The 16,501-nt window shown below is 38.8% G+C and overlaps 1 protein-coding gene across 1 annotated transcript; it reads right to left on the reverse strand.

Moving 5' to 3' along the window:
- Positions 1–6,208: 6,208 nt before the first annotated feature.
- LIN7C (lin-7 homolog C, crumbs cell polarity complex component) lies at positions 6,209–15,965 on the reverse strand. The gene is made up of 5 exons (XM_061203178.1): positions 15,915–15,965; positions 12,271–12,389; positions 11,943–12,014; positions 10,198–10,407; positions 6,209–9,601 (listed from the first exon to the last, which is right to left on the reverse strand). The coding sequence occupies exons 1-5, from the start codon at positions 15,949–15,951 to the stop codon at positions 9,446–9,448; spliced, it is 594 nt and encodes a 197-aa protein (XP_061059161.1). The 5' UTR covers positions 15,952–15,965; the 3' UTR covers positions 6,209–9,445.
- Positions 15,966–16,501: the final 536 nt, after the last annotated feature.

A 16,501-nucleotide genomic window follows, 5' to 3' on the forward strand; every position in this document is an offset into this window, starting at 1 on the left:
CACACCATGGGAGATTGGTGAATCTGGGAAGAAGGAAGAGGCATTTCTGTCTCACCTCTGCCCTTCTAGGGATGGGGTCTAGGGAGTGAGCAAGCTCTGCCCCTGAGGAACGGGGATGATGAGAACTCAGTCATGGTCCAGATGAAGAGGGTCAATATGGCTAATTTAAGGAAGCACATTTTCTTCTTAAGCCTAAGGTATGTATGCCTGCCCCGTCTTTAACAGAAAGTGAGCTCCAGGGGTCAAGGGCTTCGTTTTTGTTCTCTACTGCAACCCTACCCTCTAAAACGTGACTGGCACAGAGTAGATAATCAATAAATACTCAGAGTATGAATGAATAAATAATAAAGGTGGTATTTTGGTCCCCATCTGCCAACTCATTTATTTCCTGCCATATTCAGAAACATAGTGGGGAAGAGAAACTATTTACTGGGCCCTGTCCAAACCCCAACTCCCCAGATAGTCACATAGATGACTTCTTCAATTCATACCATTCAGGTTTCTGTTCAAATGTCACCTCCTCAGAGAGACCTTTCCTGTCCTCACTCTCTAAAATAGCATCATTGTGTTCTTTCATATCGTTCTCTCAAAAAGTATGGATTGTCTGCCATGTGCCAGGCACTGTTCTCAGCTCTGGGTATATGGCAGGAAACAAAACAGAGGCCTGCCTGTCTTCAAGAAGTTTATGATCTTGGAGGGGGGAGTGGGCTGACAAAATAGACAAATACCTATCAGCAGAGGGTGAAGGAGATTTCAGGCTGAGGGAACAGCAAGTGTAAAGGCCTGTCATGTTGGAGAAAGGGGAAGCGTGGGTCTAGAGAGGGGAATGAGTGTGAGGAGGGCTGCAGAGGCAGGCAGAGGCTGGCCATACAGGGCTGGGGGGGTCATGGTGAGGTGCTTAGGTTAGTATTCCAGCTGGGGTGGGGAGCCAGTGGAAATGGTAAGGACAACTAATAGAAAGGGATCATCAGCACAGAGTAAACCCTTAAAAGATAGTGCTAGTACTCAGTCACTGCAAGCATTATGGGACGTGCAGTTGGTGCTGTATGGAGGCTCCAAAGAAAATCACAAGGCTAGCTGCTCAGATATGGTAGGCCCGTGTCCCTGAGCCCATCTCAGACAGCCCAGAATGTGAAGGGACTGTGGCATCACTGGTTGTGAACCTTGACGAGTGACTTAATGTCCCTGAGTCTTATTTTCTCTTTGGCTCTCAGCCTTCTTACCCTGCTGGACTTCCTAACACTCATTACCACCTAAAAGTACATTGTTTTCTTGTTCCTCTGACTCTCCTGCTTTTGTGCGTCTGTGACACAGGACTCTAGCTCAAAAAAGAAAACATCTAAACCAAAAACACAGGGACTTCCCTGGTGGTCCAGTGGTTAAGACTCTGCGCTTCCAATGCAGGGGGTTGGGGTTTGATCACTGGTCAGGGGACTAGATCCCACATGCCGCAACTAAAAAAAAAGATGCTGTATGCCGCAACTGAAGATCCCGCATGCCACAACTAAAGATCCCACATGCCACAACTAAAGATCCCTCATGCCGCAACGAAGATCCCACATGCTGCAACTAAAACCCAGAACAGCCAAATAAACAAACAAACAAAAAAACCCCACCAAAAACACTGAGAAAGCTAATGAGGAAAAAAAGATACATATGTATGTATGTATAACTGAATCACTTTGCTGTACACCTGAAACTAACACAACACTGTACTTCAACTATACTTCAATTAAAAAAAGAAAAAAAACTATTGGGAATTCCCTGGAGGTCCAGCGGTTGCGACTCAGCGTTTTCACTGCCGTGGCCCCTGGTTCAATCCCTGGTTGGGGAACTAAGATCTTGCAAGCTGCGTGGCGCGGCCAGAAAAACCAAACCAAACCAAAACAAAACAAAAAACTATTATATATAGGATGGATAAACAAGGTCTACTGTATAGCACAGGGAACTCTATATATCCTGTGATAAACCATAATGGAAAAGAATATGAAGAACAATGTGTAGAACTGAATCACTTTGCTGTACAGCAGAAATGAACATTGTACAATAAATCAATAAATCAACTATACTTCAATAAATTTTTTAAAAAATGAATGAGAGGAGGGGTGGTGCAGTGGTTAAGACTCCATGCTTCCACTGCAGGGGGCACAGGTTCAATCCCTGGTTGGGGAACTAAGATTCCGCATGCCACATGGCACGGCCAGAAAAAAAAAAAAAAAAGAGGAAAATACTAGTTAAAAGTGCAGTGTGGCACTGGCGGAAAAGTATGGGTTTTGAAAACAAATTTGAGATTTAATCTTGGCTGTGTTAATCACTAACAGTGTGATTCTGGAAAAACTATTTGGTTTCTCTGATTCTGTGAAAGTTATGTGCCCCTATCTAGATGTACACCATCATTGTTATTGTTTTTATATGGTTCCAATGTAAGTTCTTGATTTACCTGTGGAATTATGAAAAGTAAGCCAATTCAACAGGGTATATAACAAGTCACCATACTGTGCTAGGCGATGGGGGAACAAATGTGAAGAGAACAGTTGGGATCCTTCTTGCTGTGATTAGAACTTAAAAATTCTAATGGGAAGGCACAATTAAGCACGTAATATAAACAAGGAAACAGGGTGTTGCCATATTAATAGAGGATGAGGAACCTACCTTTAGATGGAACAGATGGAGGCTCAACAGAGGTGGTGACTCCAGCTTACACCTGAATGAGGAGCAGCCACCCAGGGGAAGAACCAGCGGGCAAGCCTTCCAGTGAGGGGGATTTGGAGTGGAGCAAATGGGGCACTAGGATGAGATGAGGCTTGAGAGGAAGTAGGGAATGGATTACGCAGAACCTTTTAAATCATGGCAAGGGATCTGGATTTTATCCTAAGCACAAGGGGAAGTTTTAAGGAGGGAACAGTGTGCTGTTGTGGCTGAATTAATGCTTTGCATCAGGCACGCACAAGGAGCCAGCACAAACCTTTACAGGGTGAAATAACCCTGGCCAGAGACAAATGCTCATCACGTTCCCAGCAGAGCAAGGGCCGCTGCAGAAACGCCTCTCCTCAGTGCTGAATATTCTGCCACTGCCAACTCCTGGAAAGTCCTTGAGTTGAGGACGATACAGCTAATTTAGTAACTGGCAGCCTAAAAAGAAAAAGCCAAGTTCTGAGGGGCTGATGAGCCCAGGAAGCCGCTGGAGGCACAGCTCAATTACACAGATGCATGGGTGTTACGAGAAAGCATTTCAACCACAGCAAACAAAGAACCCCTCCCTTCATCCCCCGAGGCCAGGACTCCATCGTTTCTTAACCAAAACCATTTCTACTGAGACCCTTTTATTGCACAGAGGAGGAGCCACATTTAATTTTGTTTCAGCACCCATTTTCAATAGTGATGCCACCAGAACACGGATTCTTATGCATTTGTTTTCTAGGGCTGCCATAATGAAGTACCACAAACTGGGTGGCTTAAAGAAATTTATCATTCCAGTTTCGGAGGCTCAAAGTCCCAGATCAAGGTGTCCGTAGGCTTGGTTCCTTCTGAGGGCTGAGGGAGAGAATCTGTTCATGCCTCTCCTTGTTTCTGGTGGTTTGCTGTTAATCTTTGACATTTCTTGGCTTGTAGAACTATCACCCCAATCTCTGCCTTCATCTTCCCATGGTGTTCTCCCTGTGTGTGTTTGTGTGCGTGTGTGTCCAAATTTACCTTTTTTTTTTATAAGGACAGCAGCCATACTAGAGTAGGCCCACCCTAATCATCTCACTTTAACTTAATCATCTCTAAAGACCCTATCTCCAAATAAAGTCACATTCTGAGGGGTTAAGACTCCAACATATCTTCTGGGGGTGGGGGAGACAGACACACAATTCAACCCACAATACCTTAAAACACAAAGTCAAAAGTTAGCACCTAAACTCTGGGTTCAATGTACATCAAATAAGAGATACCAGAAATAAAAATTTTCCCTTGGCTATTTCATGCTTTCAGATTGCACTTCTTTGCCAAATAAAAAACAAAACTAAAATTAAACGTTTGGGTTTTTGTTACTCTCTGATGAAATGCAATAACTGCCATGTAAAGGGACCTTATCTGCAGCCAATGGCTAAATTTTTTAATCCAATTGTTTAGAACAACTCTGGAGAGACCAACAAATTAGAATTCTTCCAAGCCTTCTCTCCTAAAGAAAACCTTTTAAAAGGACCAAATCTTGACTGTGTCCAAAATATGCTTCTGTAGCTGATGAGAATTAGGAGAGCTCTTACACATAACTTGCTGTTGGTGTGAAGTGCTCGTCCTTTTTTTTTAAAATAAGTTTAAATCAAAATAACGTTGACAAATGGGCTCTGTATGAATTTACTTTTGCTCTGTATATAAAGTAAGTCCTAAAGATTTCATGCAGGTTTTCTGCCACCAAAGAAATAAATGTACAAAAAACTGCCACCAAAGAAATACATGTACAAAAATTTTCATCATATTAAAACCAGAATAATCAATGATAATGAATATAACAAAACCAGAATTTAAAGATTTAGAGAATGGGTATTCTGGTTTACTGAAATTCTGAAGAAACTGAGGGCTAACGATAAATGTATTTCGTTGTACCCCTGGTTGCTTGTATAATTTTATGCCTTTAAAAAATTCACTATGGTGAATTATGCCTTGTATTGTCTGAAGCCCATTCCAGCAATCCATTCTCTCTAGGACATATCCTCCTCCCTACAAATTGCTTTTCTGATTGAACAAGTCCCTTATTGGGACTTATTTTCCTACGATTTTCATTCTGAATGTGACCTCAGCCCTACATCCCTCAAACTCCACTATTTTTAGAATTCCAGGAGTTTCTCTGATCAGAGTGAAATCTGAAAATTCCTAAGAATCTTATTTCTTATTGTCAAGAATAATTTAAAGGTTGGTTATCTGTTTTCTAGGTATCAAAAATAAGAACTTGCTAATTTTAATTATTTGGCCACAATGTCTTCCTTTAGCTAATAAGGTCGTGAAGCTATTATACTTGAAAATAACAGCAAACACAAACAAACAGCACTTACTATGCAGGCACCTTTCTAAGGGATTTACAGATCATGATATGACACGTATACGCATCCTTACTACACACGACAGATGAAGGAACTAAGGCACAGAGAGGTAACTTGTGTAAGATTACACAGTCATGGGGGCTTCCCTGGTGGCGCAGTGGTCGAGAATCTGCCTGCTAATGCAGGGGACACGGGTTTGAGCCCTGGTCTGGGAAGATCCCACATGCCGCGGAGCAACTAGGCGCGTGAGCCACAACTACTGAGCCTGCGAGTCTGGAGCCTGTGTTCCGCAACAAAAGAGGCCACGATAGTGAGAGGCCCGCGCACCGCGATGAAGAGTGGCCCCCGCTTGCCGCAACTAGAGAAAGCCCTCGCACAGAAACGAAGACCCAACACAGCCAAAAATAAAATTAAAAAAAAAAAAAAAAAAAAGATTCCACAGTCATAGTGAATCTAGGATTCAAATCAGGGCAGTCAGGCTCCAGATTCTGTGCTCTCAATCACATGCCAGACAGCCTCTCTTAAAATAATACAAGAGAATCTTTTCTGTAGTTACATTTTACGAAAGGCAAAGCAAAATATGGGAATTTGAAGTTTCATTCCAGTAACCCCCAGAGTATGCTTTTACCTAATTTAAAAGTTATTTTATACATTTCTTTCAGAAGAACATTGATTGTGTAGTTGCATCAAAATTTTTCAAATCCAAAGAACAAGAATATAACTAATATAAATTTATTTTAAATAAGCCTTTGAATCAGAATTAAATTGATAAATAAAGCCATCCACTGAAAAAGCGCTAAATCCATTTTGGCTATTATATTCCTTTACTTCAAACTTAAAGTAGAAGTATACTGTTTACTAATGTTTTTATTTTTTATTTATGTTTTTTGTTTTTGTTTTTTAAATTTATTTTAATAATGGGGTTTAGCTGATTTTCTTTTCTTTTTTTTTTTTTAATGTTTTTAAAAACTATGTCCAGATACAAATTAGTTTGGAAGTTCTTGAAAGTTAATGTGGAAGCAATTTGGGCTTTTCCACTATTTCATCATTATAGAACTACAACATCCTTTGAAGAAACACTGTTAGTAACATTTTGGACAATAAAAACTATAAACCAGATTGTTAGTAGAGGAACAACAAAAGTATAAGTTAGAAAATTCATAAACATACATTTATTCAGGAAATACAATTACTAGAGTCCTTAATATTTCAATGATCATTCCACATAATAAAATACTCACAACACATATTCTTTTAAGTCTACATCAAGTCATGCTGACATTCTTTTCAGATAATCCATAGCCATTTCTTCTATTAAATGCTATAATATCCATTGGTATTGTAAACAAAGTATTGAGCCAAACTATTTAAGTATTTGAGCAAAGTAACTTTCAAAAATTTAGAAGAGGAAGACAATGTTTTGTTTTGTTTTTTTAAAAAACACATCTGAATTATCAAACCCCAAAGAATTAGGCCACTATAACCTAGTGTTATACTAATGGATAAAGCGGCCATATGAAGACAGCACATAATTATCAATGAAAATATTTCTCATCTGCAACTTTTAAACATGCTTCTCAAATAATAAACATTTAGTTTTGAAAGTTTTAAAGGCAAAGGGGGCAGAAAGATGACAGACATTAAAAGTTTACATTTAAACTACTGATAGATTTTATTTAAAAAAAGAAAGAAAAAGGGAGGCTGTAGTTACCGCCCAAATAAGGAATGCCAAGTACCTTTGTTTCCTAAAGAAATTACTAAGAAATATAACCAATCATTACATTTGCAGCTATTTAGTAGTAGCTGTAAACTGAATTATTCTGATACTTCCAAAAGTGTACTTAGAGCATTTTATAAAGGGGAAAACAAGTGGTTCTCAACCCTCGGTGTCCTTTAGAACCAGCTGGAAAGCTCTGAAAAACTAAGCATCTGGCCCCACCTCAGAGATTCTGATGGAGTTGGTATCAGATGGGACTCAAGTGTCATTATTTTTTAAAGGCCTGCAGGGTGTTCTAATATGCAGCTAAGGCTGAGAATCACTGAGTCAACTCATTTTGAAATACCAATAAAATAAATGGAAATTGGGAAGGGAAGATAATTTATATTTATAATTTACAAATCAAACACCTACTATATACTATGTACCTAGTTATGTTCATGAATCATACATTTATAAGATGAAAATTCCCTTCATTTCCTCACTATACTAGACCACTACCGTACATCTTTGCCACTGAATGACTGCATTTTTCTATGGTCAGGATTTAAAATTCTGGGATACACTATGAAAACTGCATTAAAGAAAATAAACTACTGCTACTCATGCTCAACGGGAGCAAGCAAAACTACTGTATTTGGCTCTTTTAAGCTATCCATATTTTAAGAATTACAAATAAGTGCCAACCCACACAAAGAACAGATTGTGGATTACTGTAGAAGAAACAAAAAATAGCTTACTCAACTTACTAAGTTTCAACACCAAAAAAGGTTTAACTTGGCTGAAAGTTCTGAAACAGCTGAGTTACTGAACCAGGAAGCTATAATTTATAATGAAATGTTGACACACCCTTAAAAGCTACTGCAGCTGTAGTAATACTAAGATTTCTTCAGGGTTTAGTTACCCTGTAATGCAAGAATACAAGCATAACAATAATATTACTGTTTTCATATGCACCGATACCTCTCTTTAATATATAAAGCTCTACAGCAAATACCTCTAATAATTTTACAATTAAATTAAGTCCGTAACTCTTCTACACTACTTTGGTCTCAACATTTTTAAAACATCAATTAATTTTGGAAATATACAACTTAATAACATGATCCTATCAATAACAAGCACATTTTGTAGTGGACTAAAGACACATTCAACCATGCAATCCAGTGTTCAATACCTAAAAGATAAATAACAATGCTGACTTTTATTCTGAAAATCATCGGAAACTGGAATAATCTTTTAAGACTCACAGTGCTCACAAACATGCAGAAAAACATACACATTTCTATTCTTCCTGAAGGAATGTCACAAAATGCCCACTCTTTACACAGGGTTGATAATTATTCTAAATTCCCTATGTATTTCAATCCATTATTTTCTTTCTAGCACCTGTCACTTAAAATTTTTAAAAGCCTGACAAATGTTCCTGTAAGTTGTGTCTGAAAATGAACCTTACCTCTTTAATTTCTGCCTTTAAAAAGACCTCAGTCACAGTCATCCACTAATAGCTGCCTTTCAGTAAAACAGTGACATCCAGTGGACAAATCAAAGTATCTCAGAATTCCCATCATTATAGCTGAATCATAAAGATCACATCTCTAAATCCAACTAAATAGTGAATGAGTTCTTACTCATTTTGACAAAGCGTCTGCAGATTCTTATGAATGTATCACCTCATGATTTCTATATATCTTAAATATATCCTTCTATCTTTTTCCTATTTAATATCAAGTCTTTAAATTGAGCTACTTAAGAGTGTGTAACTCTTGAGCCTAGTGAGGTTAAAGGTATTACTTTTTCTTCTTTGCTATTTCCCACCACAAACTAACTGGCTCATCTCTACAAATGGAAGGATGAAAATATAAGAAATATATTTAAATAAAAATGAATAGCATTAAAAAAATTTGCAAAAGATGAAACCTAAACCTTTTTGCATTTGTAATTTATGATATATTGACTATAAATAGAAAGATGTAATCAGTAATGCTAACAAATTACATTCTCTTGCCTCACTGCTCAAATATTATGAAAGAATACATATTGTAGCAATGATTGTATCAGTGTTTAAAAACTTTTATAAATCAGTATAAATGAATATTCATTATATATTATGTTTAAATAAAAGTAAAAAACTTCCACTGTGCTGAGTTATAATTTACCATTGATAATATATATTATGTGTGTGTTCCAAATACAAAACGCAGCAGCGATGTTAGCATTGACAGTGTAATAAACTGCTGTAGCTGAGACTGTTATGTTTAATTTCTTGGAAAACCATAAAGAAATGTTACAGGTGGAAAAAAAAAGCAAAGAAAAGAATGGAGAACTGTTATTTTTAAATAAGCAGCCAAATAAAGAAAACTTTTTTTCCCTAAAAAAAGGTTAAGAATGTAAAAGTACATTTTAATATTAAAAAAGCATTTTTAAAAATCTATAACAACTTTATGACAAAATCTGCATTTGTTGAAAAAGGCCTGTAAAAACAGCAGGACAGAATTGCCCTCATCACCTTTTTACTTTTTCTTGTCAGAAAAAAGTGTATGCATCTCTGGAACCATAAATGATGTTAAAATAGGCATTTATAAAATGGCAAGGAGGATTTCACGGGAAGTTTTTTTTTTTTTTTTACAATCATTGGCATTGCGGCCATCAGTAGGTCACAAGTAAAATTTCTCTACCTAAAAGCAAAATGGAATGTTAAGTTTTAGGTCTGTTGCCTGCGTTTTGCTGATCTCATTTTTTCAAAGCGTGATTCCATTTCTTCCAAGACCTTGGGTGTGTACCGTACTACTAATTTAACCTTTCCTTGAGCTGCTTTCAGCAGTTCTACAGCTTTTTCATGATGTTCTCCTTCAACGCTCTAGGAAAAGAAAAACCACACAGACACAAACACAATTAATATCTAGGTTTTGTAAGTAACTCAAAATGAAAAATGTTTAAAATATACACAAGTAAAAAATTTTTAATGTTATATTTCAAACTATAAACCTATGAAATAATCCTGCTTTATCATTTTAATCAGTGTAAAATCCTCTGCTAAATCATATTCTGTTTGTAGTTTAGGAACTGGTTTTTTAGGTTCCAGATAATTAGCATATCAATCTACATGCCCTATTATTTCACTAGGTCAGAAGTAAATCAGGCAATTGCCATTCTGTAAGACTAAATTGAGGGTAGACTTTCAATTTAATGTATTGCCTTAACTACTAAGGAGCTTAGTTACTTCATAAAAATCACACTAAGCATTGCTAATTTACACTGGAAAGAAGCAAAACACACACAAAGTGCTTCAAAAAGTATCACTCTACTAAACAGTAGTGCCTAAGATTCCCCCAAGGGATTTCTAAACTACAAAGCTGCTTTGGTTTTTCCCTACATCTTCTGTTTCTATAACTCAAGTACACCCCCAAGTGGTCACAACACATTGCTACAAGTAGAAATAAAATGCATCCCTACCACTCCATTAACAGAAAGGAGTTGATCTCCTCGCTTGAGGCCCCCATGTCTATCAGCAATTCCACCTGGAATTATTCGAGATATATAGATTGGAGAGTTTTGCTCTTTGCCTCCCATAATATTGAATCCAAGGCCTTCTTCTGTTTTTGGTAGCTCAACAACTCGAGGATGAGAATGTCCTTCGCTGGCAGCAAATGCAGCAACAGTAGCCTGAAAGAAAATTTTACGTATTTAAAAAAACAGGACATTTGTTCACTTCATTCTTTTGTCCCTTTTTAAAAACCACTTTTGAAGTAAATATTTTTGATGTCTGAATGCCCACAAATGCACTGACAGTGAAGGTAAGCTAAGAAGATGGTGTTTTAAGGAGGATGAGTGAAAAGCCTACCCTGGGATTATGCAGGAAGTGTTAAGGTCGTTGAGGCCACTCCTAGGCCTTCCAGTGCCCAGAACTTCTGTGCAGCGCTTGGCCAGCAGGCTTGCTAGGAAGATGAATAACGTGCGCACTAAAGAGGAGAACCCCTCCCCTCGCATGCCAGCAGCCCTGAGCTCCGGGGCTGGGAAGCCTGGCTCCTCCAGGGGCTTCTGGGCAGGGCGCAGCCCACCTACGCAACCTGTACAGAGGCAGCTGTCCTTGTATGCAGTCATTCTGGCGGCTGTACGATTTGCACTGGATACTAACTCATCAAGAAATAACTCAATATTGAAAAAAAGAGGGGTACACAGAGTCAATGTGAATTGTGAAACAGAGCCACATCTTTAAAACTTTCAAATTTAGACTAATCTAGACTAATTCTAACACAGAGTTGAGATTCTGGGTTTCATTTTGCTTTTAAAGATAATTAAGTAATCTGGTACTATTTTTTTGTGTGTTGGATCAGGGTATGTGAGCAAACATGGGAAGGAAGAGAGAAAGAAAATCAAGATTTGTTGAATACCACCATATTCTAAGCTCTGAAAGACGCCTCATTTTACAGATAATGGAACTAAGGCTCAGATATTCAGGAAGCTGTGAAAATCAGGAATTAAACCCAAGTTTTCATCGTTTTTTCCTACTCTGTCAAATAATACCCACGTTTAAGTGTTTGTACTCAACAGAGAATCCAATACTGCCTTTTGTGAACCAGTAACTATCAATGAAAAGTTACCTGTTAATGACTAGTTCTAGTGTAAGTCATCTACTGCCGATATTAACTTACTCTAACCACATATCATGGACACTGAGGTCAATGCTTGAATTATTTGAGGAAAATACTGGGACAGAAAAGCACATAAAACCTACCACCTGCAGCTCTGAAGAGGTAACCTCCTACTTGCAGAGTTAAGGTTAAGGAGAAAGTGAAGGGCAACTTGGGGGGCATACCCCAGATCTACCATTTACTATTTGTGTGGTTTGAGGTAAGTAACCTAATCTGATGCTTCCCCACCAATAAAGTGAGGCTAATAATTCATACCTCAGAATTTTGATGAATATTTACATAATGATATATACATTACATATAGCAACTATGTATATATGTATTATTTGTGTGCAAGTATATTTTTAATGCATCATCTAAACTGCATAAAATATCTTTCGTAAAACCAATTAAAAAAGTCCTATTTCTCAGGAATCGAGAAGTTTAGTGTACCTTGAAAGATACTGTTAGTTTTCAAAATAAGCCTATTATGAATCTAATAATTGCACATTTTAAACCTTTAATTTATGAAGAATCCTCTCCCTTCTAGTAAATGAAAAAATGTACCTTTGCAGTCGCATTAGCTCTCACTTCAGGACTGCTGCTGATGTCCACAGTCTCGTAGACATGTTCATATACCTGCAAAACCCAAAGTTATTATTACGATTTTAAATCTCAGAATATACGTTTGAGTTCTTTGTGAAGTTACTGAATGTGTTAAAATTTTAGACAAACTTATGCATCTTTGTAAAATGTTTTTCTATTAGAAATTCCAAAAACAAGAGAGGCAGGTTCTAAAGTTCACTTTTTTAAGAAACTCTGAACCCAAATTTCAGAATATTACCTTACCCTAATTAACTCAAATTTTTAGTAAATTTTAATCCCATTTACTCACCTCTCTTACAGCATTGCAGAATTCACTTTGAAGGACTCTTTGTAAAGCTTGCAGTTTCTGTGGTGGTACCTCTCCACTCCTTTGCAGTTTTTCCAACAATTCAATTGCTCTACAAATATCTATAGTTAAACAAACACACACTAATAGATAATTTTCTCAGAATATTCTCTATTATTTCTTTCTTTCTTTCTTTTTTGGCCATGCCATGCAGCATGCAGGCTCTCAGTTCCCCGACCAGGAACCGAACCCGTGCCCCCTGCAGTGGAAGTATGGAGTCTTAACCACTGGACTGCTAGGGAAGTCCCAGAATACTCTCTAAATGCTTGTGTAACAGCGCAGCATTTAGGATTCATTCCTTAACAACTAACAAGAAACATGTATAACACAGAGAAAAAAGGCATGAGTATGAACTTGTGTGTGGTGTGTTTGTGTATGTGTTCATGTATGGAGGATGGGAATGTAAAGTCTGAGAAGAATGTTAAATTTTACTGTAGATTAGGAAGAAATACTGATGTTGCACAAGCATAAAATCTGGAAAACAGCATCTTTGAGAGACACAGGAAAATCAAATATAAAGTACTAAATGTCATAGGAAAGGACTGGAGCTCAAATGTCATAGACACATGAACACTGTACTACTTCAGAAAAGCTGACAGTATTATCAGAAGCTATTTAGTCAATAAAAATTTACCTACCATCATTAGTAACCAAAGCACTGAACAGTATAAAACACTGTGTGCTAGTGAAATCACTGTTTATTTCCCAAAAGGAAACGTAATATATATGTAGATAGGAAAACTCTTCAATAATAGGTGCAGTTACTGGCAGGAACACATTTAAAACAATGATGAAGTGAGTAAAATTAACTGGTCTGTTTTCAACTTAGGATCATTAACACAGTGTATTTGGGATACACAGTGTATGGGATTCTACACATCTATACAAATACATTATGCATGTTAGGCAATTCTCATTGGGAAGTGTGAGGGTATTTTATGAATTAAGAAATTTTACAAGATTCAGTCATGTTCCAACACTGTCTATCTCTCATTGGATTTTTGTTTTTAACTTTTTTTGTACCACAGAGGGCTAGAGTACCTATTACTCTAAACTGCTTTGTATTTTGTAAACATGTATTTGACTGAGCTTGTCTTAATTAAAACACTGTGAATCTGGTCTCAGTAACAGCTGTGTGATCTTGGGCAAGTTACTTAACCTCCCTGTGTCTGTTTTCCACTGTAAAATGGAAATAGCAGTATCTCCTTTATAAGAATTACTTGAAGACTAAAACAAAAAATACACAGTAAGGGTCTGGCATATAGCGAGCATAAATGTTATGTTACATCAGCACCAATTAATCATAAGATACAAGGGATTCTACACATCTATACAAAGACATTAAGCATGTTAAGCAGTTCTCATTGGGAAGTGTGAGGGTAAGTATTTTATGAATTAAGAAATTTTACAAGATTCAGTCATGTTCCAACACTGTCTATCTCTCGTTGGATTTTTGTTTTTAACTTTTTTTGTACCCAGGGGGCTAGAGTACCTCTTATTCTAAATTCCTTGCCTCCCTTTGTCTTAAGTGGAAGAAGTTCTGAATTTTATATTATACTAAAGGACTGGAACTTTTTTCTTTATAGAATTAGTATGGCCTTCTTTGTGTTTGCATCTGGAAACCTAGGAAAAAATTGTAGTGAAGAAAGAAGTAGATTCTTCAGTTTCAGGTAATAAGAGCTTAAACTGATGTTAATCCAATGCAATGGAAAAAGACTTTCCCCATTCTGATCTCCCACTACCAGAATGGTTGGTGAATGAGGAGTGTTGGTTCATCAAATATTCTGACTTAAAAAATTACAATACGTAAGCTCTATAAAAATTTCCAACTAACAAAAAACTGAAGAAGTAAAATACTCTTTACTGAAGCAACACTGTACCCAATATGTGCTCAAATGGGTTCCACTGAATCTTGTTTTGACGACTTTGAAGGCATTCAGGATCTCGATCATATGCACTATTTTTGTACTATAGGATTCCTGGAAGAGCTTCTTAATAGAGTCTGTTAAACAGAATGCTAAATATTAAGAATCACAGTTGATGTAATCTGACTTTCTTATTCTGCTGAATGGCATCAACTAGCAGTTCATCCTACTAAGGTTCTGAGCATTCTACTGTGGAACTAAAATGAACTCTGAAATAGGAGAAAACAAAGCCATGACTACCAAAGCTAAATGCCAGGGGTGAAGTTTCATATTTTGTACTACACTTAAAAATACAAAAGACCGCCAACATGTTAGAATCCTACAACTGGCTTTCAAAGAAAAACACCTACTCCTGTTAACACCAAACAAATTTGTTCCCATCTACAAAGCACACTATCATTGTGCTCAGGGAGAAGATGTCACAGTCTTAGGCCTAACTTAGCAAGCCTTCCCAGAGTAGCTACTCCTCTGTCAAAAATGATACTTTAATTAATGGTCTGGTGGGCTGGAGAAAAACAACATCACTTGTAAAGAGACTTACAAATAGTGAACACCATAAGGAATAAACAATGTTAAGCGTGCACTGGTTTGTGTGAAGGCACGAGGAAAGACTCCACATACAACTCTAAAAATGTATTCCTTTCTTAGAGCAGAAGTTAATATTCAGACTGTAAATGCAAATGCTAATATTTGCAAGATATTTTCAATCTCCATCCTATACTTTGTTTACTACTAGTACTCCAAATGTTTAGTTTGTACTTTTTGACTCTTACCGATGACTTCTAATACTGGTGTGTCAAAAGTATGCTTGAAATTATTTGAAATAAAGCATTTGGGGAAGAGTGGAATGCTGAAAGTCTGCAACAGGACCCTTTAAGGCTCATAGTCTTGTACCTCCACTGGCTTTTCCGTTTCTAATTACTCAGCAGAACGGGTTTTATTTTCCTTGACAGCCTGCTCTAAAAAGCAAGCCACCAGCCAGTTAGCAATCGTAGTATTTGTAAAGAAGGAATAAGGCTGCACTTTCAAGTATTTTACAATCTATCACTATTCCGCCGAGTTATGTAACCTTCTTCCCAAGACCGCATCAGTAGGATTGTTTTTAAAGCACCTTCTCCGTACCCAGGAGGGGCACCACAGCAAGGAAATACCCCCAATACGAATACAAGTGAGGTTGTGGTGGAAGTAATGATGCGTTTTGTGCACAAATAAGGGGGGTTCTGTGGGAACGCGCTGTGTGTCCGGGCTGTGTGGGTGAAGGCGGGGACACTGGGTTGTGCACGCACCAACACCGGCAGTGCGTGTAGCCTGTCCGAACTGGGCGTGTGATGTTTGCTCAGCTTGACACGTCTCTGAACGCTGCGTCTGCTGTCCCCACCCAGAGAGCGCGTGTGCAGCGTGTGTCCGCGAATGCAGACAGGTGGTGGTGAACTGTGCTGTGCTCCCCAACGGTCCGTGTGAACACAGGACGGGTCTGAGGATCAGTCAAGAGCAGCAAGCGCCCTCCCCGGCGCCGGGCGCAGCAACCTCGGCGGCCACCGGCGCCAGCGCGAGGGACAACCTGGTTCCGGGTCTCGGAGCTTGGCTGCCCGACGCCCCCCGGGGATAAGGCACTCCCCCACCCCCTCCGCCCACGTCGGTCCCTGCCTCGGCCCCACTCACCCCTCTCCAGTCGCACAGGCTCCCCCAGCGCCGCCATCTTCTCCCTTTGCTTGCAGACCCACAGGAAATGACGACACAGGGGCTGAGGTGGAGGGGCGGGGCCTAGCGGGAGCCGGGAGCCCGGAACAGGGGCCGGCCAGTATCGCGAGAGCGGGCGCGGTGGATCGGAGGGTCGTGGCCGTCTCTAGAGTAGAGGGTATCTGGGTGCCGGGCTTCCGAGTTCGCCCTTGTGCTGCACCTCCAGCGGTCGTAAGGTTCTCAAATCCCCCGGCCAACTACGATTGAAAAGAGTCCCTTTCCCGACTCTTGCCCCCTGCCTGGGGATTCAGGGCTTATCCCACTCGCTTGGGAACTCTTGGCTCCACGTGGTAGAGTCTGGATTCTTGTTCCACCTTGACCATTCGTGGCTCTGTGAGCCTGTACTGCTCACTTATCCTCTTTCGGCCTCAGTTTCCCCCTCTGTCCGACAAAGAGTCCTGTCTCGGAGTTCTTTACATTCTTAAACAATGAGATTCGATGACAGGTGTGTAAATGAAATATAAAGTCTCCATTTGTGGCTGCATTGCTTTAATTTAACAATCCAAGGC

This window comes from Eubalaena glacialis, chromosome 10 (assembly GCF_028564815.1).
Source record: "Eubalaena glacialis isolate mEubGla1 chromosome 10, mEubGla1.1.hap2.+ XY, whole genome shotgun sequence".
Classification (NCBI taxonomy): domain Eukaryota; kingdom Metazoa; phylum Chordata; class Mammalia; order Artiodactyla; family Balaenidae; genus Eubalaena; species Eubalaena glacialis.

Coding starts and splice junctions, on each gene's coding strand:
- LIN7C (XM_061203178.1), bottom strand. CDS start 15,951: ATGGCGGCGCTGGGGGAGCCTGTGCGACTGGAGAGGG. Junction 10,408..11,942: donor GAGCTAATGCGACTGCAAAG/GTACATTTTTTC, acceptor ATTTTCTTTCAG/GCTACTGTTGCTGCATTTGC. Junction 9,602..10,197: donor TCCTTTCTGTTAATGGAGTG/GTAGGGATGCAT, acceptor TTCTTTTCCTAG/AGCGTTGAAGGAGAACATCA.